Source organism: Betta splendens, chromosome 22, assembly GCF_900634795.4.
Source record: "Betta splendens chromosome 22, fBetSpl5.4, whole genome shotgun sequence".
Taxonomy (NCBI): Eukaryota; Metazoa; Chordata; class Actinopteri; order Anabantiformes; family Osphronemidae; genus Betta; species Betta splendens.
Window position 1 is genome coordinate 16,461,589 of NC_040900.2, and position 23,501 is coordinate 16,485,089.

Below are 23,501 nucleotides of genomic sequence, written 5' to 3' on the forward strand. Positions count from 1 at the left end.
TACAATTTATTACCTTTAATGGCAAGACTGATTAGAACATTTCTGGTTCTGAATACTTACCAATCGTTAATGAGACTACTTTGGAGTTCAGTAAATAACCACTCACACTTATTAGGGTGCTTTTATTCTGAAAGGGCTTAATCTAAATATTTTGCTTTAATAGGGCTATTCTTGCTATTGAATGAAATATTATGACTATCTAATGACTATTTTATAGTTTAGTAATCACTCACACACAACCTCTAAACCCTTTCAAAATAAAAGCACCAATGTAATTTATTACCCTAAATGGCAAGATTTTAGTTTGACTGGTAAATTTTTAATAGTTATTAAACTATTACATAGTTAGGTAATTATTTACAAATACTTTCTTCAAATCAAAAAGCTAGTCAGCTTATTTATGATTGTCAACAATGCACCTTGGTCAACTTTTTAATCTTTGACATCTTTTCAGCTTGGTCAAATTAGGAATTTTTTTAAATCGCCATCTTTTGTCATCGTTTTATTCTTTTTCAACGTTTTCTCGTTTTCATCGTTTTCATCTTTTTGTCGTAGTCAACTTTTTGACGTCAGCAGCTTAATCAGCGTTTGTCATCGTTGCGGCAGCAGATCAGCTCTCCCACGTAATTTCTCGAGAAATTACTTTTTCTAGTTATTCTTAAAATGCAGAGGACTGACATTTTTTAAATCGTGACTGTGGCCACAATTTTCACTCCACTCCTGATTGACAGGTCAAACTCTGCTGTTAAACTCTTTACTGCTCAGTGTCCACAGCAGCTCTATGCATACACTGTCCATTCCTGATCAGAGCAGGTGTACACATTCAGCTTTGTTAAACTACCTGATCTCTTTTATATAGTTATATTTAGCCATACTCGTATTGTAGTATTAATAGTGAGTATTTCTGGCACCTTAACATAAGCTGGTGTAAGGAGGAGTGACCATCGAAATCATTGATGCATGGTTCTGTATAAAAATATTCACATTTGTCTTTGGCTTACACCTTTGAGACTGTTGCAACACTCGAGTCTTCATTAAATAAAATAAATGTTAAAATTACTAATCATTTCCTTCTATCTGGAGGAAGCTCATCACCTATGTCGTCCCATTCCCATCTGAGTCATGTTCATGCAATCACATTAAAATATAAATATATGTATTTCCCAGATAAATTGAGTTATAGGGTGGCACGGTGGTGCAGTCTCCTCACAGTGTGTGGCGTTTGCATGTTTGCATGTTCTCCCTGTGATTGCGTGGCTTCTCTCCGGATTCTCCGGCCTTCTCCCATGGCCCAAAAGCATGCATTAGGTTGATTGGCCACTCTCCACTGTGACCAATCACCCGTAGGTGTGCATGTGTGAGTGAATGGTGGTTGGGTGCATTGAGTTATATGCTTCAGCAATATTATAGGTTATAGATTAGAAATTTTCAGTTTTTCCAGTAGTATGTATACCGCCCCTCTGAGCAGCACTTTAAGCAGCTAGTGTGGCTGAGAGGCTAAAGAGCATGACTCTGATGCACGAGATTCTGGTTTTAAATTTGACTAGATCAAGTCTTTTAACAAAGTTCAGAAGAAGGATTTACAGGACTGTAGTCATGTGCAAAACAAACAGAAATCCAACTGCTTTTGTTTTATTTGTGCACATTCAGCTCTGCAACTTTTTCTTTGCAGATCTGATCAGCTATACATTCAACTCATCAGGTGGTTTCAGTAATGTTTCAACTGATTAATTACAAATAGTTAATTAGAACATTTTAGAGTATAAAAAATCCCACACTCCCTCCCTTGAAATCTTTTCACAGTAAAAGCAATCCAATTGCTTATTAGCATGTTTTCTGCTTTTCACTGAATAGTTACTGACACTGTTTTAACTTTAGCAGTTAAGCTCACATGTCCATTACTATCCTAAAATTTATTTATATATATATTATGAGTTATATATTTAATATATCAGCAACTTTCAGCTATATTATAAAAGGGTGACTAGTGTACTGCGTGAGCTAGAGTGCACAATGCCACAGCTGGAGTGCGTGATGTCACAGCAAAAGTGCGAGGGCTTGTTTTTTTAAGACAGAATTTTGGTCTTTAACTCATGACTACAGCCACAATTTTCACTCTATCAATGTAATTTCTTCACTAAATCGTAGTCATTAGTGTTTTTTTTAAATGATGTGTCTGGCTAAGCTGTCAGATCTATAATTTAGTCACTATTGACCTCAAAATGCAGACAAATCCTGAATTTTCTCCATGGACTAAAGATAATTTTTACCACACATCTTGGAGAAATGCAGAAAGGGATACCTTTTTTTAAATCGCGACTGTGGGTACAATTTTTTGTCCTTAAACAAAGTTCACACCAGTTGTTCATTGAAGCCTTGGGATTCATAAAAAAGTAATTACACTGTCTCTTCCTCTAAATCCTTTCAAAATAAAAGCACCAAGCCATATAATTAGCTTTAATAGCAACATTTCTGCTGTACACTAGGTATTTAATAAATTTCATTGTTTTTTTTATAATTGTCTTCTATGGGAATCATTGTTCAACTTTTCGTCAATTTCCCTCTTTTCATTAGCTTCTGTCATTGTCATACTCTGGCATAGAAACGCCATTTAAACTTCAAAAGCGTCTATCATCGTTCAACTTTGTCCTTGTAAATCAGCGTCCTCGTATCTTTTATAGTTTTCGACTTGTGAGCATCTAAATATCGTGTGGCTTTTAGTAATTTTTTAGCGTTTCCAATTAGTGTATATTGCGGGAGCTAGGGTCCATGATATCACAGCCTTTTTTAAGCTAGTATTGTTTTTTTAACATGTCACTATAGCCACAGTTTTCACTCTATCAACGTGATTTTTACTCAAGTTTGTAGTCATACTTTTCTTCTTTCTAATTATGTGTCTGGCTAAGCCCTCAGACCTATACTTTAATCGCAATCGACCTCAAAGCGCAGAGAGATCCTGATTTTCCCCCATAGACTCTAATGATCAATTTTACCAGACGTCTTGGAGAAACGCAGAAGGGGATACATTTTTAAATCGCGACTATGGGTACAATCTTTAGTCCTCAAACATAAAGTACACACCAGTTGTTCATTGAATCCTGGGATTTCTGACATAACGATTATGGTTTTGCTGGACTAAGCCTATTTATTAGCGTTGGAGCTCTCCTTTCGTCTCCATGGCAACAGCGCAGCTGCAGATTTGACTGACAGGTCAAACTCCTGATGCTCAGTGTAGACAGAAGTTCCTTGCTTATCAGAAATCAGAAAAGCTTTATTGCCAGGTCCTGTAGAGTGCACTTTACAGAATGAGGAATTTGACTTGGTGGTGTATCTCAGCATAAAAAAGTACAAGAATAAGAATAAGAATAAGAATAAGAAAACCTTTAATAGTCCCGCAGTGGGGAAATTACCTCTCACAACAGCAGTACAGATGAGCAAGAATACAGGTACAGAACAGTTTGTGTTGGCACAGTACAAAGCAGTACAGTACAGTTAGAGTGAGTATGAGGTCATTGCAGGGTTATTGCACAGTAATGGGTATAAGATTTGTACCGGTAACAATATACATGATTGTTCACAGATTTACACAAATATTGTGCAGAGCAGGTTGCTATATAAACCACTGATGCAGTGGGTGAGTGACTGTGGTGGGATGTGGTCAACAGTTCTGATTGTACAGTCTGACAGCAGCAGGTAGGAAGGATCTACGATATCTCTCCTTCACACAGCGAGGGTGGATCAGTCTGCTACTGAAGCTGCTCTCCAGAGCACACAGTGAGTCCTCCAGTGGGTGAGAGACCTGGTCCATGATGGATGTCAGTTTAGCCAGGACCCTTCTCTCACCCACCTCCTGCACCGTGTCCAGAGTGCAGCCCAGGACAGAGCTGGACTTTCTGATGATCCTGTCCAGTCTCTTCCTGTCCCTCGCTGTGATGCTGCTGCCCCAGCAGACCACACCGTACAGGATGGCTGATGCCACCACAGAGTCATAGAAGGTCTTCAGGAGTGGCCCCTTCACTCCAAAAGACCGCAGTCTCCTCAGCAGGTAGAGTCTGCTCTGACCCTTCCTGTACAGTGCATCCGTGTTATGAGTCCAGTCCAGTTTATTGTTCAGATGCATTCCCAGGTACTTGTAAGAGTCCACTCTCTCAATGTCCCTTCCCTGGATGTGCATCGGTGGGATGAGAGCAGGCTGCTGTCTGCGGAAATCCACCACCATCTCCTTCGTTTTCCCTACATTGATCAGGAGGTGGTTCCGCTGGCACCAGTCCACAAAGTTCTGAGTGAGTCCTCTGTACTCTGCATCGTCATCATCGGTGATCAGTCCGACGATCGCAGAGTCATCAGAGAACTTCTGCAGAACACAGCTGTCCGTGTTGTGTCTGAAGTCTGACGTGTAGAGGGTGAAAAGGAAGGGGGCCAGTACAGTCCCCTGTGGGGCCCCCACACTGCAGGTCAGAGTGTCAGACACACAGTCCCTGGCTCTCACAAACTGAGGCCTGTTTGTGAGAAAGTCCATAATCCACTCCGTCAGATGAAGGTCCACACCAGCCTCCTCCAGTTTGTGTTTCAGAAGCATCGGCTGGATGGTGTTGAAGGCACTGGAGAAGTCAAAGAACATGATCCTCACAGTGCTGCCGGGCTTCTCTAGGTGGGAAAGGGCTCGATGTAGGAGGAAGATGACAGCGTCGTCTACTCCTATGAACTGCAGCGGGTCCAGGTAGGTTCCCACCGCAGAGCGGAGGTGACCCAGGACCAGTCTCTCCAGTGTCTTCATCAGGTGTGATGTCAGAGCCACTGGTCTGAAGCTGCTGGGGTCTTTGGCGTGCGGTGTCTTGGGCACTGGTACCACGCAGGAGGTCTTCCAGAGCTGTGGTACCACCCTCAGCTTGAGGCTCAGGTTGAAGACATGCTCCATAACTCCACACAGTTCGCCTGCACAGGACTTAAGGAGTCTGGAGCTGATGCCGTCTGGTCCAGCTGCTTTCCTGGCCTTGATCTTCCTGAGCTCACTTCTCACCTGGGTGCTGGAGAAGGATAGGGGTGGAGGGAGTGTCTTAGTGTGGTGTGAAGTGAGGGGTTGAGGAAGTGACTCAGTGTGGTGTGAAGTGAGGGGGTGTGGTTGGGATGAGTCACCAGTCGTCAGGGCTGAGGGTAGAGGGCTTTGTGTAAAGGTGTGAAGGGCTGTGGGGGCTGGTAAACCAGTGGTATGAGGTGACAAGAGGTTCGGAGGCAGCTGCTGGGAGGTGTGAGTGGGTGCTTGGTCAAACCTATTAAAGTGTGAGTTCAGCTCGTTGACCCAGCTCAGGTCCCCCTCAGCCTGTGGGTGTGGAGCTTTGAAGCCTGAGATGGTTTTCAGGCTCCTCCACACCTCACTGACATTGTTCTGCTGCAGCTGCTCCTCCATCTTCCTCCTGTAGCTGGACTTCCCCTCACGGATTTTCCTCCTCAGCTCCTTCTGCGCCCTCCTCAGCTCCTCCCTGTCCCCTGATTTAAATGCTCTCTTCTTCTCCTTTAGCAGAGCTTTAATATCAGGGGTGACCCATGGTTTGCTGTTGGTGAAACACCGAACCCGCCTGGTGGGAACAGTGTTTTCACAGCAGAAGTTTATGTAGTCCGTTACACAGTCTGTTATTGCGTTAATGTCCTCCCCATGTGGGTCACAGAGCTCCGTCCACACAGTGGTGTTAAAACAGTCCCTGAGAGCCTCCTCGCTCTCAGCTGTCCACCTCTTCACTGTGCGGGGCACCACCGGCTGCCTGTGTACAACAGGTTTATACACAGGCAGGAGATGCAGGATGTTGTGGTCAGCTCTGCCCAGCGGTGGGAGGGAGGATGCAGCGTAGGCCTCTTTGGTGTTGGCATAGAATAAGTCCAGTGTTTTATTGTCTCTGGTGGGGCAGGTCACATACTGGGTGTATGTAGGCAGAGCAGCTGAAGGAGGTGCATGGTTAAAGTCCCCAGAGATCAGGAAGAGGGCCTGTGGGTGCTGTGTTTGCAGCCTGCTGGTGACTGAGAGCAGGGTCTCAGAAGCTGTGTCAGCGTTAGCGGAGGGTGGGACGTACACAGCAATTATTATAACGTGTGTGAACTCCCGTGGCAGGTAGAATGGCCTCATGCCCACCGCTAACAGTTCAATATCTTTGTTACACAGCTTCATTTTGACAGTGCAATGTCCTGGCATACACCACCTCATGTTCACAAACACAGCCAGACCCCCTCCCTTCCTCTTACCGCTGTTCTCCGTTCTGTCCGCACGTAGCAGATGAAAATTGTCCAGTGCGACAGTCGAGTCCGGGATGAGTGATGTCAGCCAGGTCTCCGTGAACAGCAGGACGCTGCTCGTTCTGTACTCTGGCTGGTACCGTGTGAGCGCCGCGAGCTCGTCGATCTTGTTGGCGAGAGATCTCACGTTCCCCATGATAACGGAGGGGACAGCGGGCCTGAAGCGTCTCGTTTTCTCCCGTCGTAGTTTTCCAGCGCGGCGCCCACGTCGGGTCTTCACCAGCACCTCAGCGGTGATCTCGTGTCTGTCTCTGGGCAGAACTACGGCGCTGCGCAGCGCGATCAGCTGCTCTGCGGTGTAAACAATGCGCGCTCTGACCCCGACGCACATCGTAGCTTTAAAAACAGCGTTTGTACTGCGCCAAACTTAGAAAAACTATAAAAAAGCTGTGTACAGGTTGTGTACACTAATGTTACTAACAACACACTAGAAAGGTAAACTTAAATAAGTGAAGAAAGTAATAAATAGAAGTAAGAGGACAGGAGCTGTTGTGACCAGCAGCCAGCTCGACCGGCGCCGGAAAAAAAAAAAAAAACAGTACAACATGACATTGTGACTGTACAACATACAACATGACATGGTGACTGTACAACATACAACATGACATGGTGACTGTACAACATACAACATGGCATGGTAACAGTACAACATACAGCATGACATGGTACTTGAATAGTGCAATTAAGGATAAATTAAAATGAAGTTAACAGCAGACTATATACAGTGGAGTGAAGTGGATGCGCAAGTGGTCTGGGATAGTGGGACCTGTAAGTGGCAGCGATAGTCCTTTGGTTGGGGGGGGTCAACTGGGGGGATTGGGGCACTGTTCAATAGACCTACTGCAGTTGGTAAGAAGCTGTTTTTGTGGCGTGAGGTCCTGGTCTTGATGGACTGGGTGTTGGGGACGCTGAGGTGTGAAGCTGTGTTGATGGATCAGGTAGGACTGTGGGGGGAAGGGTTGTTGCTGAACAGTGGCTGGGGGGGAAGGTGTTAGGACTGTCTGCTGCCTGCTCAAAGCGGTATTAGAATGTATTCGGGTTGTTGGTCAGACAATGGGGAGCTCTGGGCTTGTGATTGTCTTGAGCCCTTTCCAGACAGAAGCAGAGTCGTTGGCTGAAAACTGCTGTTCCAGTCTCTCACCATGGGCTGATTTAACCTTTCTCACCTCCTTGCTAAATCTTATTACCGATTAGTCTACTACACAATTGGATTGTTTAGTAATTAAGCACAAACTTCCTCTAAATCCTTTCAAAATAAAAGCACCAAGCCAAATAATTAGCTTTAATAGCAATATTTCTTTTGGCTGGGTAATTATGACCATTTGAAGATCGATTAACAGTTTAGTAATCACCCACACATACTTCCTCTAAGGCCTTTCAAAATAAAAGCACCAATGCAATTTATTACCTTAAATGGCAAGATTTATGGTTCTGACTGGTTAATTATGATATATATATTATTAAACTATTACACAGTTAAGCAATTAATTTCAAATGCTTTCTTCAAATCCTTTCAAATTAAAAAGCTAGTCAGCTTTTTAATGATTGTCATTAATACACATTGATCAACTTTTTAATCTTTGACATCTTTTTACCTTGGTCAACTTGTGAATCGTTGTCATGTTATTTAATCTGGTCATAGCTTGACCTTGGTCATCTTTTTAATCGTCATCTTTTTAATCACTGTCATCGTTTTAATCTTTGTCAACATTTTGCCATTTTCGTCATTTTGACGTAGTCAACTTTCTGACGTCAGCAGCTTAGTCAGCGTTTGGCATCTTTTCGACAACAGAACAGCTCTCCTACGTAATTTCTTAAGAAATTAATTTTTCTTTGTCAAATGTGAAGTACAATAAAAAAGTCTGTTCAGCATACAGTAAGTTTATGACTTGCTGTAACTTTGGTCCACAGCAGTATCAGTATCTTCTTACTCGGCATACCATTTACCTGCCATGTTCAAATTAACACACAATGTGTTCAAATCAATTCAAAGTATGTTTATGTAATGTAATACATATAGAATCCCAATAACGTTTTTGTTGCTATTGTCTGATCAACATGGCTTTCCTTGCTACCATCTCTCATTGTTATTTAGTTATAATTGACTTTTACTAGATCGGTATATACAGTACAGAAAGGGTCTGTGTGCTGGAGACATGCTGTATTGTGAGACATAAAAACTATCTTGAGCTTTTTTTTTGAGACAGCACAAAATTCACCGGGTTTGAATAACTGAAGATGGTCACTGTTCAATTCAGCTAATTTATATAACACCAATCGGTAACAAAAAAATATCTCAAGGCCAAGTGGGGGAAAAAGAAAAGAAACTAAAGCAAATACAGATTTTTGGAAAATTGAATATGTATAGTATAATCTTTAGTAATATGTAGGCACTCCAGTTCAGTAGATACTGATTGAACTGCTAACTTTTGTGGTTTTCCATTTTAGGCTGACTTCCAGGCAGCACTGAAGATACATAATGCAGTGGCTACCAGCATGAATCGACCCTCTCCTCCATACCCACAAACACTTGAGGCACTTCACCTAACCAGAGATGTAATACATGCTTTTCTCAATTTAAATTAAATTGTTGCGTTATATTAATATAACAGAAGATATCAGAACCTTTTTTCCCCTCATGACTAATATTGCTTGTTGTTGCTTTGGTTTCAGGTCAGGAGTCTTATCCAGTCTATTCAGAACAAAGAGGGGCTTGAACTCCAAGGCCTGCTGTCAGACATACACGTTCAGGTAACAAAAGACACACACACACACACACACACACACACACACACACACACACACACACACACACACACACACACACACACACACACACACGCACGCACACACGCATTCTTGTACTTACTCAAAGGGAGGACCTCTATTGACATAATGCCTTCCCTAGCCCCTTACCCTAACCCTAACCATCAGAACTAAAGGCAGACGTCCAGTCTTTACTCTAATCCGAACCAAAAATGAATTCTAACCTCAGCCCTAAAATCACATCTTATAAATCACTTTGTCAAAATGTCCTCACTTTGGTAGGAAAATACATTTTTTGGTTCTCACTTTAATGCAAGTACACACACACACACACACACACACACACACACACACACACACACACACACACACACACACACACACACACACACACACACACAGGCAGGATGGCTGTACTGGTAAAGAAAAGATTCCTGTTGTGTCTGCGATCAAACCTGTGGTCTGTGTGTTTGCAGTCATTGCTTCTAGCCCATGACAGTATAGCAGAGAGGGAAATGCAGCTTGAACCACTACCTGCTGAAGGAGAGACCCTGACCCAGTGGGGAGGAGAAACTGTAAAGATAGTTCGCATTGAAAAGGCTCGAGACATACCATTGGTAAGATGAATGCATGCAGAGTCATATTGAGATTTAAATTTTAAAGCTTTATATGTTGCTGCACTTCTGTATAAAATTAGTTAACACATTTGTGTTTCCAGTGGCATCTGTAAGATGTCCTCAAGGCTACAGGTAGCATAACACACCATAATTTTCAAATGTGCTGTTGGCAGTGAGGTTGCAATTTGTGTAGTAGATTTTTACGATGAAAAAAACGTGTTTTAATAAAAACTATATTAGGCCTGTCATGTTCTTAAAGTATAATGATGAATACCTGGAGGACCTGCCCAGTGTAATTTTAGAAAAACAACCTGACAGCTTAAAGATTTGTGAAAGACCTGATGTCTCAATTGAAATTGAAAATTGAATTTTTTTTTAAATAAGATTTTTCGGACATTGATAAATAAATCAATACAAAAAATTATTCAGCCTTTCCAATGGCCTCAAAAGACTGGTCTATGGCCTGTGGTTGGGGACCTCTGACTTGGAACATATATGCCTTTATCGATTAGGGTAGCAAAATTAGGAATATTTAATTATTTATCATTATTTACCTATTATAATTATGGAAGTCACAGAATGATCAAATTATGTCTGTATTTGTGTTTTCTATATAGGGAGCAACAGTTCGTAATGAAATGGACAGTGTTGTGATCAGTCGTATTGTTCGTGGTGGGGCAGCTGAGCGAAGTGGACTTCTATCGGAAGGGGATGAAATTTTAGAAATTAATGGCATTGAGATCAGAGGAAAGGATGTGAACCAAGTCTCTGACATTCTTGTAAGTATGTCCCTATATACAGGTATTTGTCATATACTTAAAATATAATCAAAAAGTTGATTTATTTAATTAATTCCTTTCAAAAAGTAAATCTTGTATATTATATATATTCATTACACACAGACTAATTACTCTAATCAGCTATTTAACTCAAAATATCTACAAAGGCTGTTAAAAAAAATACCACGAGAGCTTCTGACAACTCAATGAAAAGAAGAATTCAAAAAGTTGTCTGTGGGTTTTTTTTCTGCATATGCATATAGAAAAATTACAAAAGAAAGGAATAGAGTTGGTAAAAGAAAAGCGCACCTTGGTTCTTGTCTGGTGTGGTAGATCTGGGGCTCTATGGCTCTGGTGCTCAGGGCCTGCTACTGTGCGGCCAGGAAGAGTGCCTCTGTGCTGTCCTTCAGCCCGGCCCTTTCAAGCCATTGGTAGGATTTGTTGAGATCAGCCACTTCAGTTATGTTCCGGTGGTACATCCCGTGTAAGGGCTTGTCCTCCCATGATGGTCCCTCATCCAGCATCTCATCCTCTGTTCTCCACTGCCTGAGACATTCACTCAGCACGTCATCTGTCGGGGCCTTATCCTTGATGTACTTATGGATCTTGGATGTTTCATCCTGGATAGTGGCTCTCACGTTCACTAGTCCTCGGCCTCCTTCCTTGCGGCTAGCGTACAGTCTCAGGGTGCTGGATTTGGGGTGGTACCCTCCATGCATGGTGAGGAGCTTTCGTGTCTTAACATCTGTGGTCTGTATCTCTTCCTTTGGCCACCTTATTATTCCCGCAGGGTATCTGATCACTGGCAGGGCGTAGCTGTTTATTGCCCGGAATTTGTTCTTGCCATTGAGCTGGCTTCTTAGGACTTGCCTTACTCGTTGGGGGTATTTGGCTGTTGCCGCATTCCTTGTTGCCTGTTCAAGGTTGCCATTCGCCTGTGGTATTCCAAGGTACTTGTAATTGTCCTCAATGTCTGCTATTGTTCCTTCTGGGAGTGAGACCCCTTCTATGTGGATTACCTTGCCTCTCTTTTTCACCATCCTCCCACATTTCTCGAGCCCGAATGACATCCCGATGTCCGAGCTGTAGATCCTGGTGGTGTGGATCAGCGAGTCGATGTCTCGCTCACTCTTGGCGTACAGCTTGACGTCATCCATGTAGAGGAGGTGACTTATGGTGGCCCCATTCCGGAGTTGGTATCCATAGCCAGTCTTGTTTATTATTTGGCTGAGGGGGTTCAGACCTATGCAGAACACCAGTGGGGACAGTGCATCTCCTTTCTGTTCTGTTGATGTTGTACAGCTCCAAGCATTCAGTGATTCATGTGTGTGGCATTGAATCATCATCATTGAATTTCTTGTAGTCAATCCAGGCTGTGCACAGGTTGGTGTGTCGCACTCTGCAGTCTTGGGCGACTGTTCTGTCAACCAGGAGTTGGTGTTTGGCTCCTCTGGTATCCTTACCAATGCCCTTCTGTGCTTCGCTCATGTATTGACCCATGTGCCCATTTATCCTAGCTGCGATGATGCCTGACATGAGCTTCCATGTTGTGGAGAGACAGGTTATTGGCCAGTAGTTGGATGGGACCTTTGAGAGATCCTTCATTATCAGGATCGTTCGCCCTTCGGTTAGCCATTCAGAGTGAGCTAAGGGTGACCTTAGCAGCTGGTTCATTTGTGCTGCCAGGCGCTCATGGATTGCAGTGAGCTTCTTTAGCCAGTAGGCGTGGATCATGTCAGGGCCAGGTGCTGTCCAGTTTTTCATACCTGAGACTCTTTGTTGGATGTCTGCCACTGTGATAGTTACTGGATTCTGTTCAGGGAGGTTGCTGTGGTCTTCCCTCAGATCCACCAGCCACTGTGCATCGCTGTTGTGTGATGCCTCCCTCTCCCATATCCCTTTCCAGTACTGATCAGTTTCCAGCCTTGGTGGGTCTGCTCTGCTGTTATTACCCTGCCATTGAGAGTACACTTTCGCAGGTCATGTTGCGAACAGCCGGTTTATTCGTCTGGCTTTGTTATCTCTGGTGTATCTCTTTAGGCGGCTGGCCAAGACTTGTAGCCTTTGCTTGGCAGTTTCGAGTGCTTCGGGTATGGGCATCTGGCTGTACCTCTTAGGCATCGGTCTTTTCATTGCACCTCTCTGGGCCTCTGTCATTTGGCTCACTTCCCTCCGAGCTGCCTTGATTTTTGCCTCCAACCTTCGTTTCCATGGTGGGTATTGTTTCTCATGGCTCCCATGGTTGCTCTTATAGCCAAGCACCTCTAGGATCACTGATGCTGAAGCGTATATCAGCTCATTGGTTTCTGTGATTGTTGTGGTAGGGATCGCTCTCAATGCTGCATTCACATCTTCCATGAGACTTTCTGATGGTACTTCACTTAGTCGTTGTAGTGGGGTTCGGGGTTGCCTGTTCAATCTCGCCATGATCTTATCTTTCATGTCAGTCGCTGCCTCGCTCAGCGTATCTGTGCTCATTGGGGCTTCGTACCCAATTTCCGGTTGGGGAGATGGTGAAACCTCCCCTCTGACCTGGCGTCCTGGCTCCCCCTTGCCGTAGCATTTGTGTTGTATCTCGTCAATCTCAAGTTGTAATAGCAGTTGCCGTGTGGATGTTGGAACACTGAGCTACTAGTTGCTTCGCCGTTAGTCTTGAATGTGGGTTTCTCCGTTCCCATTCACCGCACATTCTTTGCATGTAACCCCTCTGACTAGGGTTACTTGAGTAGTAGCATTCCAACAGTTCTCTGTTCTCACATCACACACCGATTCCATTCAAAAAGTGAAACTTCTATACACACACACACACACACACACACACACACACACACACACACACACACACACACACACACACACACACGTGTGTGTATATATGTATGTATGTGTGTGTGTGTGTGTGTATGTATGTATGTATGTATGTGTGTGTGTGTGTGTGTGTGTGTGTGTGTGTGTGTGTGTGTGTGTGTGTGTGTATGTATGTGTATGTATGTATGTATGTATGTATGTATGTATGTATGTATGTAAGTTTATGTAGTCCGTTACACAGTCTGTTATTGCGTTAAAGTCTGTTATTGCGTTTGTATGTATGTATATATGTATATATGTATATATGTGTGTGTGTATATATGTGTGTATATATACACATATATTAATGTGTATATATATATGTATATATATGCATATATGTATGTATATGTATGTATGTATGTGTATATATATATATATGTGTGTGTGTGTGTGTATATACATATATATGTATATATACATATATATGTATACATATATACACATATATATATACATACATATATATATACACATATACATATGTGTATATATGTGTGTGTGTGTGTGTGTGTGTGTGTGTGTGTGTGTGTGTGTGTGTGTGTGTGTGTGTGTGTGTGTGCAAGTTTCACTTTTTGAATGGAATCGGTGACATAAAAAAAAAAAAAAAAAAAAATTATTCAAGCAGTATTTGTATGTCTGAAATGATAACTGATATGTGATGTGAATGTGAATGAAGACAAGCTGATATATGTTTTTTTTGTTTGCATGTCTCAGGCTGAAATGCACGGCCTATTGACCTTTGTCCTGATTCCCAGCAGTCAGAGCAAAGCACCTCCTGTCAAAGAGACTGTGGTGAGTGCCTTTTCTCCAACAAGAGCATTATTGAAAAGACAAATAAACTGCAAAATTAGTAAATTACAATAAATTTTTTTCTAAAACAATATTTCCAACTAAAGAGTATTTGTTGGATGAGAAATATAACTGTTATAAGTAATCTAGCTGCCAAATTTAAATATTTTTTATGCCTGAGAATCTTGCACCATATTTTCTGCTTTTCTTCTCTATTAGATCCATGTGAAGGCGCATTTTGACTATGACCCCTCAGATGACCCCTATGTGCCGTGTAGAGAGCTTGGCTTGTGTTTCCAGAAAGGAGATATCCTCCATATTATCAGTCAGTCAGACCCCAACTGGTGGCAGGCTTCCAGGGATGGAGATGAGGATAACCAGCCACTGGCTGGACTAGTACCAGGTACCACTGTTTGTCTGAGCTGCAATATTTTGTCTCCAACATTCTGTGTTTTATTTAGTGAATTTCTATTTTATCTGGGGGGGGGGGTTACACAGGAAAAAGTTTCCAGCAACAAAGAGAAGCCATGAAACAAAACATAGAGGAAGACAAGGGGTCTGAGAAGCCTGGTTGGTTTTTTCACAGTGTACAAATATACAGCTTATTAAAATCAAAGCATGTCTGATATCTGTTTGTTTTACAGGGAAGCTGTTATGTGTTAAGAAGACTAAGAAGAAGAGAAAGAAGATTTTGTATAGAGACATAGAAAGGGTTACAGGTACATCCTAACAAATTACAATATCATTAAAACTTAACTTACTTATGTACTTCAATTCAAAACGTAGATAGACATTTTCTTAAAAACTTTCCAATCTGAACATTTCACGCATTTACACACACGCGAAGAATAGTACTAGTCATTCTATGGAATGCCTAGGGAAGGAAAAGTATATAACAATGCAGCAGCAGATTATTATTATTATTATTATTATTATTATTATTATTATTATTATTATTATTATTATTAACTTGCCTAAAAACGAGATGCATTGTATACATAGCTAGCACATTTTGATTATTCAGAGTGATTATGGTCTACAGCTAATAAACCCAACATTCACTGTCTCAGAAAATTAGCCAATTACTGTACGTAAGACCAATAAAAAGGACTTTTATACCGAAATGTTAGCTAAAAGCATGTCCATCTACAGTATGCATCCAGTAACTGGTGGTTGGGGTTCATTTGTCATGAACTTTGGTATGGCGTTAAGGCAGGGGTGTCAAACTCAGACCAGTTTTTGGTTTTCCAACTCTTCCTTCCCCAGAGCCTGCTGATTACCTTGATCAGGTGTGTTCAGTCAATCAGCGGGTGAATGAGCACCTGTTCAAGGTAATCAGCGGGGATTTGGAAAACCAGCAGGGGCACCAGCCCTCTAGGGCTGCAGTTTGACACCCCAGCATCAAGGCAATCAGCCTGTGGCACTGCTTGGGTGTTATGGAGACCTAGGTTGCTTTGGTAGCTGACCTGCATTCACGGTTCTGGTGTTTCTTAATGAGGTTTAGATCAAGTGGCTGGCCAATTAATTACATAGCCATTAAGATAGGTATTTGTCACACTGGCGAGTAGCTTGATTCTAAGCCACTTCACTCATCCCTACATTTTGAGACTTTGATTTTCTTATAAAATGCAAGATTTACCTTCATCTGAAAAGAGGACTTTGGACCACTGAGCAACAGTCTAATCATTTTTCCTTCTTAGCCAAGATATGATTCTTCTGACATTGTATCTAGTTTAAGAGTGATGCAAGGAATTCAAGATTTGTAGCCAAATTCCATTTTACTGGATACATCTGTAATGGCTCCTAAAGGTCTGACTCTAGCCACAGTCTATTTCATGTGAATCCTGCCCAAAAACAATAGGCTTTGTTTTGCAGTCTTCTTAAAGCTGTAGTCAGCCAACTTTATATAAATATGATTGGATACATCCAGCTTTTAGAGACCTTTTGTGTCATTGCCATAATTGTGTAGCCTACGGAACTACACTAAAAAGGCTCAGAAAACCTTTGCAGGTATTTTGAGTAATTATCTGATAAGAGTGTGAGACGATGAGACTGCAGCGTTTTTTATAATAATCTAAATTTACTGAGATAAGGAAGTTAGGGTTTTCATTGGCTAGAACCCATAATGATCAAAAGGTATTAGTAGTTAAACTATATTGGTGTGTTTGATGGATCTATATAAAAGGAGTTGACTTTTTTAATTGAATAAAAATATTGATTGTATAAATGTAAATATATATAAATATATTATTATAAATATGATTATATTACAACCTGTTTTTTGTTTATCTGTTCTCTCCACTAATCCAGATCTTGATACTGAAGAGATTCTCACTTATGAGGAGATGGCGCTGTACCATCAGCCAGCCAATAGGAAGCGACCAATTGCATTAATTGGTCCAGCCAGCTGCGGACAGGCAGAACTTCGACAGAGGCTACTTAGTTACCAACCTGAACGATTTGCTGGCGCTGTCCCCCGTAAGACACAGACACAAAGGGTTTTTTGAATGTGTTTTATATGAACTTGTGCCTTTTGGTTTTCTGTTATTTCATGTGGACTGCACATGTGCGTCTGTGTTGCAGACACAACAAGGAGTCGTCGTGAAGGTGAAGTGAGTAGTCGAGACTATCACTTTGTGTCTCGTCAGACCTTTGAAGCAGAGTTGGCAGCTGGTAAGGTTTTATGTTGGTCAGTTGGAGTTGCACAATGACAGACAACTCTAATAAAAACATATTGTAACTTTTATTCACAAGTATCTTTTATTGTGTCATGTGGACAATTCATTGATTAAAAAAAACATATTTCTTTATTTTAGGGAAGCTGATCGAATCTGGAGAGTTTGAGAAAAACTTGTATGGGACTAGCACAGACTCAGTCAGACAGGTCATCAACACTGGAAAAATCTGTGTGCTCTGTCTGCACACACAGGTTGGTACTTACACACAATATTTAGATTCTAAATCCAGATGAATTTATATGTATATGTTTACTCCTCAGGCTTTAAAGGTGCTAAGAAGTTCAGACTTAAAGCCTTACATCATCTTCATAGCTCCACCATCACAGGAAAGACTCAGAGCCTTATTGTCTAAGGACAGCAAAAATCCCAAGGTGCCTGTCTGTCTATAATAGACCTCTGTGGTTTGTCACAAAACATTAGTGGTGTTGTCCATGTCTAAAATGTGTGTCTGTGTTGTGTGCAGCCCGATGAACTGCGGGACATCATAGAGAAAGCCCGAGAAATGGAACAGACTTGTGGTCATCTGTTTGACGTGATCATCGTCAACCAAGACTTGGACAAAGCCTACAGCGAGCTGCTAAGAGTCATCAATAAATTGGATACTGAACCTCAGTGGGTACCCTGCTCCTGGCTGCGCTGAAGCCACACATACATAAACACGCCAAATTACATACTATTCACTGAGTAGAAACCAACACAGATTTTGAACTACACATCTACAGACCTGGTAAATGTGTTTTTTCCACAGCATTTTGTGGTGTGTCTTATAAAATAATTGTGTTGATTAAAGGCAAAGACTGGTGTAAGATTTTGAGAATTATTTTAAGGAACAAGCTAAAACATTGGGGGATTAAAGTATAAAATTATTAATGTCCTAATATTGCAGTATTATATCATGTGTCACACTATTACATGTAATTATATAAGAAACATTTGTAATAATTTGAGACACGGTTTCTATTTTCACAACAAAAAATAATTGTTCTACAAATGTAGTTTTAATAAGAATTACTTGTTTTGGCATTTCTGGTGGTTGTACTATTTTATGTTTAAATTATTGCAACTTTCTACTTTTTTACTTTATACATTTTTGGGGTTTTTTGTAATTGTGTGACCTGCAGTATTATGACATCTCTCTACCACTTTATTGTCAATCAAATCAATCAACAGGTACTTGATTAATTATTGATCAAGCAGAGATTTTATTTAATTTTAAAAAACTTTATTTTTATCCTTTTAACAAAATAAAAGCCTTTTCTATCAATACTATGACTATTTAGCAAATGATGTTATATATAAATATGTATTCAATGAACAGTGCATAAAAATACCTAGTTCTAAATATATTCTCCTAACTAAATAAATTCTCATAATCTTACATAGTTTTGACTTAACTTTGACAGTAAATCTTAAGCACTAAGTGGTATATATATATATATATTTTTTTTTTTTGTTCTCTGTCTTCACAATTCAGATTACACCAAAATGGACCTGGATTTATTTTTTTAAAATGTGTTTTTGTTTTTTCTATGCACATGCTTTGCCTCTTTCTTTAAAGCACTCACTTTGTGCCGTCATCATTTGATCCTCCTAAATGCTATGCTTCTCTGTCACACAACTTTGAGGCTCTTGGTAAAGATAAAATGAGAAATTCAAACACATGCTAACATGAAGTACATAATTCAACACTCATTAAGACACCGCATTTATTCACTTTCATTTCAGAGAACAACATATACATAATTACACACATTATATTACAAAAGTCAATGATTGTCTTGGCATGTGAGGCTACTGATGGTCCATTATGGACCTTTACTGACCTACTGTACTACCTGGCTGCACACTGTTGCCATGAAAAAGGACACAGAACCTGATATTTTTTAAACTGTCTATTTTGCTTTCTGCCTATTTTTTCTGATTGACTTATGACAGGTACTTTATCATGTGACTAGCTCTTCTGTCTGATCATATTAATGTAGGCCTCTAAACCCTGAGGGATAAGCAGATGAAAAGAGTTGTAGATTTTAATCATTGTCCTGATTGACACATGATACTCAATTATATATTTAGCAAGTGTGTACATGAGTGTACTGTATGAATTAATGTTTGCGTTTGTGCTCATGCAGATGTGCAGAAGTGTAGAGAATTATTTTTTAATGGAAAATTGGTTTATAAAATCCAGGAGCCAACAATAGAATTGTGGGTTTCACATCACATACTCTCAGAAATCAGCTTTTTTATGTAAACTCAATGAATAAATAATAGATGATGGTTAGGAAAGTCTAACTTGTGTTTTTTTTATATATATCTATGACCTTAACTGTGCTTTAACTACACTTCAAGCGTCATCAACAGTGAATAAAAACCCTCTATGTCCCCTTTACATCAGGGGTGTCCAACCCTGGTCCTTGAGAGCTACTGTCCTGTTGGTTTTTCAACTCTAAGGTTCGTTGGTCTTTATTAGTGGGAGAGCTGGCTTCCAGAATTCACTGTATCTTTATAGTTTATTATTTTTCTTCTGTTGGTTTTTTTGTTTTTTGTCCTCTTTTTTGCACAGAGGAGAACAGTATCACAGTATCACAGTCAAAAGGCAGTGAATCAGAGGAGGTTAGCTCCATAGTATAACTGAGATCCGCAGCCTAAAGCACAGGACCAGACAACTAGAAAAACAGTGGCGTTCCAACAAAATAAATGTAAACTGCATCGCATGGAAGGGCAGTCTAATAATATATAAAAAAGCACTGTGTGCTGCTAGGAAAACATATTATTCCTCCTTAATTGAGGAAAACAAAAACAACCCCAGGTTTCTTTTCAGCACTGTAGCCAGGCTGACTAAGAGTCATAGCTGTGTTGAGCTCCCTTAAATCTCAGCAGCAATTACTTTATGAATTACTTTACTAATAAAATTATCATCATTAGAGAAGACATTCAGCAGCAACTTTCTCCAAATGACAGAAAGCACTGTCTAGATCAAACAACTTTAAATTTATCAAGTCCTCAGTCTTACCTAGACAGCTTCTTCCCCATAACTCATATGGAGTTAACCTCAATAATCAACTCTTACAAGTCGTCCACTTGTCTTTTAGATCCAATCCCAACCAGATTTTCATTGGTATGCAGATGATACTCAGCTATATATGTCTTTGGAACCAAATGAAACAGATCAGCTAGTCAAAATTCAGTTTAAAAGACATCAAATCCTGGATGTCCCATAACTTCCTTCAACTAAATTCAGATAAAACTGAGAGCGACACTATTGAGTCAGATAGCCACCCTGGATGGCATATGTTGTGGAAATCTTCTTATAAAGAAATCAACCGGAGATCATCAGTGTGATAAACCATCTCAAAGTTTACTCTCATGTCGACACGGAGTGGATCACAATTACATCTAAGACGTAAGGCACATCTCACTATGTACAAAGTATCCACTGAAGGACTGAGGAGACAAGACTTAAATTTATACCCTGTTACAAACCCCCACATGAGCTGTTGAATGGTCTTTGATATAGTAAACCCCCCTTTACTTCCTTTAACAATGTTCCTGTGGTCACTACAGTGAAACCCCCACCATTTAATAAACCAAATGCTTTATAACCCCCCAGGAACAACCCTCAGCCAGAGGCACAGCATCTCATGACAAGCACAAAATTTCCCACATTCCTCCCTTTTTGACACTAAGTGTCAAACATACAAACAAGGGAAATTATTGTCAACATTTGAAGTTATTGTCCATTTACTGTCTGTCTCCCTTTTAAGTCCTTGATATTGATATTGTGATATTGGCTTGTCCACATTCATAGAAGGAAACATGGTTTCCCTACTCACAGAAGATTCCTTAAACCTGTTCTGTTTAAGGAGTTTCCGATGTTGCTCTTCTGTTGATTCCATCTCTGTTGTCCTTCGTTTTTTCTTTTTCCTAATGTTGATTTGTTTTGCAATCTGAAGACATTCAAACAGTTGAAGTTGATGTTCCACTGAATCTTCCACAATCAGCAATTCCCTAGCAGAAGCATCGTTGATGACGCTTTCATCAAATTTCTAGTCATCGGTGGTCCAAAACAGTAGGTCAGGTCAGCTCCTGCTTTCAGGGGGAGAATCATTAAGGGAAGCTTAAAAGTATAAAACTAAAAGCAGTTACACCCTGCACATAAATGACATCATCAATGACACAAAGCAGTAGCAGCTAATGCTGATAAAAGTTAGTTAGATGTTAGTGTTAGTAAGTGTTAGTATTAGAAAAATAGAAATAGAAGAACAGTTTCTTACAGTGTGAAAACAGGAAACATTTCATTAAATTGAAAACATGTTCAAAGTAAAAGCAAAAACTGTTCGAAAAACTATTGTGGAATAGTCTCAGTAACCATGTTGTTACTGTAGTCAAACATTATAAAAATGTGAAGCAGAAGTTAGCAGTATCATAGGCTTCACTGTGAGGTCTTACTATGGCTCCAATGACAATTATATAAGACAGAATCATTTTAGATGTTTGTTTGTGAACATAATAAAACAGTAGCTGATGCATTTTTAAGGAATTTGAATAAAATGAACATCAATAAACAATAGACTCCTGTTTAGTTCAAAACCAATCATTTTGAAGGATCTAATCATTCACCTTTTCAAACATTAGTTTTGGAGGTTACAGCTGTTAAATAGTTCCCGGTAAATAGTACTTAAGACTTTTATGTATTTTATTTTATGTTTTTACTGATTGACAATTTGGCTTCTTATCCTTGCATTTGTGTCATTGGTCACAAATTTTAAGATTTAATTTAATTTGAATGTATTTTTAATCCAGTTTTGATTGTCATCTAGAAACCAACACTATCATTCTCAGAAAAGGTTATCATCAATGGTATTCAGACTCTTTCAACTCTTAATATTGGAGAAATCAGAACCACTTTCAAAACACAAAAAATGTAAAAATCACAAACAAATATTTAGACCTCCTCCCTTTTGATACATGGGTTTAACCCATGAGTCAATTGTGCTAAAAAGAAAAGAGATGTTAGCATGTGTACTTGGATTAACCCAGGTTCACCCTTCATCAAAACCTGATTTCACAAAGATGATATGGATTGAAAATGACAAGAACAGAAATAATTGTATACCGTGGTCCTTCAAACATCTGTTTAAAGCATCTTATAAGGAAAACTGCAGATAATCTAAGATTAAAAACAAACACAAGCATATAAAACAATCAAAAATCTCCAAACAAGCAAAAACAAAACTATATACTGTATGTACGCTGAATTCAGTAACACCTTCTATAATTCTTAGGAAGAAACAAAATAAAAATCAAGTCTGTGTTGCAGTCAGAAGTCCAAGTCAAAAAGTCATGTATAGTCACAAAAAATAATCCCATGTAAATTGTTATATGGGAGAGATCTCTTCAAAATCACAAATCCAGGGACACTAATACACTTCTAAAAACTTCAATTAAGATATAGCTTAGTGATTCTATTAAATGTTTTGTTTGTAAATTTTGCATCTCCAATAATCCAATATTTCTAGGAAAATTACGAATAGAATCAACTTGTCTAGTAAACCTTCCGGAGGAAATAATCTGGCCACATAACACAAATTAACCCTGTAAAGTTATAGCAAATCCCAATAACGTGAGTCAGAGATAACATGAATACGCTAGATTCACATTCAGTTAGTAATCACTGATAAACCACCAGGACTGTCTGGGTGAAAACAGCTCCATATGGTTCTAAAGTTAATTAACCCTTTGGTGTGAGGACAGACAAAGTGGGGGTGAGATGTCAAACAATGGAACCTTGGCTCAGATACTCAAGTAAAATCTATTCAGATGTTATCTGTTTCAGTAAACATCCACATCAACCAGTATCTGGTCATAATTACTATCCCGTTTTATCATTATCATTATTACATTATCATCACTCAGGGATGAAAATGCACTATAGAAAAACTTGGTTATTCATCTATTTTTCTATCAATCTGACATATATACTTTCCCTATAAAATCTTTTAAAAATACAATTCAATCCTACTGATTTCTTTTTAAAAACTTGTGGAGTATAAATAGTCTGGATATAAAAACTACTCATTCTAAATTTACTGTTGAAATTTAGTACCTGTTGTCCTCTACTGTCTCTGTGGTTTAGCTGATTTTGATGAAAATCCTTTGCTCTGGATGTTACTAGATCTGGTTCTTCTTAATTAGAACAGTCATTATGATTCTGATCGCTCTGTCAGCGCTGTTGTCTTCTCCTTCATTCTTTGTCTTGGACCTTTCTCACACGGGCTGGTGTAAACTTCCATCACCTTCAGTCCTTTGAAGAGTCAGCAGCTGTTCTTCATCTCCCAGTCACTAACACCTTCCCGTCTTCACTCCTGAGCATTTGTTGCATCTTCTCTTTTGTTCTGATTCTGGTGCCTGTAATCAGCAAACACCTACTGGAAGAAAATCCTTTTTCTTCCTGGAAGGAGCAGTTAGTCAGAGTCTTGGTCTGTGTCCTGCACAGACACACCTGAGAGAGGTCAGAGAGTGTCCTTTCTCCCCCACTGTGGGTCTTCTGCTGCTGGTGATGGGTCAAAGCTCCACACACAGACAGCAGGGTACAGATCCCTGATTTCTCCCCTACTTGCTAATTTATCCCCATTGTTCACTTTCACAAGACTTTCTTTCTCAAAATAAATCTTACAGAT

General features: G+C 40.1%; 1 protein-coding gene across 1 annotated transcript in view; it reads left to right on the top strand.

Annotated features, from left to right (window-relative positions):
* The window catches only part of pals1a (protein associated with LIN7 1, MAGUK p55 family member a), a 35,942-nt gene extending 16,732 nt beyond the window's left edge, over nt 1–19,210 (top strand). Inside the window, exons 5-17 of the mRNA XM_029138955.3 lie at nt 8,734–8,841; nt 8,959–9,036; nt 9,528–9,668; nt 10,286–10,447; nt 14,012–14,089; nt 14,306–14,489; nt 14,585–14,656; nt 14,731–14,805; nt 16,397–16,564; nt 16,670–16,759; nt 16,903–17,015; nt 17,085–17,195; nt 17,288–19,210. Coding sequence (XP_028994788.1) covers nt 8,734–8,841; nt 8,959–9,036; nt 9,528–9,668; nt 10,286–10,447; nt 14,012–14,089; nt 14,306–14,489; nt 14,585–14,656; nt 14,731–14,805; nt 16,397–16,564; nt 16,670–16,759; nt 16,903–17,015; nt 17,085–17,195; nt 17,288–17,464 — 1,557 coding nt within the window. The 3' untranslated portion in view covers nt 17,465–19,210. The remainder of the gene's footprint in view (nt 1–8,733; nt 8,842–8,958; nt 9,037–9,527; nt 9,669–10,285; nt 10,448–14,011; nt 14,090–14,305; nt 14,490–14,584; nt 14,657–14,730; nt 14,806–16,396; nt 16,565–16,669; nt 16,760–16,902; nt 17,016–17,084; nt 17,196–17,287) is intronic.
* Nucleotides 19,211–23,501: the final 4,291 nt, after the last annotated feature.